General features: G+C 34.3%; 1 protein-coding gene across 1 annotated transcript in view; it reads left to right on the top strand.

The window, feature by feature from the left end:
- CRYBG1 (crystallin beta-gamma domain containing 1) overlaps nucleotides 1-964 on the top strand; it is a 191552-nt gene that overhangs the window by 149859 nt on the left and 40729 nt on the right. Inside the window, exon 7 of the mRNA XM_019665872.1 lies at nucleotides 144-158. Coding sequence (XP_019521417.1) covers nucleotides 144-158 — 15 coding nt within the window. The remainder of the gene's footprint in view (nucleotides 1-143; nucleotides 159-964) is intronic.

Raw genomic sequence — 964 nt, 5'->3', positions numbered from 1 at the left:
TCTCATTGGTTAGTCAGTTTTTCATAATAAATCCTGAAGGTTAATTTCTTACTTTGCCCCGCCCCATCCCTTTCTCCAAATGTATTTTATATAATAACCTGGTTTTGATGAGTTCTGTATGAACAGATTTTTCTTTTACTTAGTTTTTTGGTTGCTGTGTGAGTTCTGATTACCTTGAGTGGTATATAGGAGTTCTATTTTGGAAAAATAAATAATCCAAAAATAATTCAGTTGATAGTTCAACTCTGGGGTTTTATGTGGGTTTAAAAAAAAAATATGTACTTGAGGCTACTTTTTGGATTGGGTAAATTTCCTTGGTTCCATATTTGTTGATGAGAAAGCTGTGTCAGTCTTTCTTTGAGGCTGTTGGGATTTGATGATTCTTTGTTTTAAAAATGTAATTAATGGTGTCTTCCAAGTGGAAAATTAAAGCCTCATTTGTGTAATAGAGGTCAGCACTGGGGTACAATAGGGAGAAAAGGAATATTCTAAAATGAGAATGAGTAAGAATAAGTAGGAGTTTTTATGTAAGTTCATTATGTGATAAGCCTTAAGAAAGACGTGAGGAATCCCATTTAAGTGTCATAGTGGAATCATTTACCTGCAGTTTTTATTTGTTGGTCAAATAATATTGGTAATAAAATATCTAGATCCCACCATCATGAAGTGTCCTCCTTTCATTTTTCTGAATTCTGTATTCTATCTTGGTCCTATTCTAATCTGCACTTTTCTGTACTTGTAATCATAATATAGGTACAATGCTGTTTTCCTTTTTTTTTTTTTTCACTTAAAACTGTTATTCTCAACCTTTTTTTCTCTATATACCATTTTCCCGAAGATCACACTCCCATTGGTAACATCTCACAATGATTTGCATCTGGGGGAAGGTATCAGAGTCTGGTGAGGTGGAGGTTCAGGTGCATTCAGAAAAGGCGGGTAAATAAAGCCCATTGGGAGAGAGGCC

The sequence above is a fragment of the Hipposideros armiger genome, unplaced genomic scaffold (genome assembly GCF_001890085.2).
Source record: "Hipposideros armiger isolate ML-2016 unplaced genomic scaffold, ASM189008v1 scaffold_456, whole genome shotgun sequence".
In the NCBI taxonomy this organism is placed as follows: domain Eukaryota; kingdom Metazoa; phylum Chordata; class Mammalia; order Chiroptera; family Hipposideridae; genus Hipposideros; species Hipposideros armiger.
This window is presented reverse-complemented; position numbering and strand designations above follow the sequence as displayed.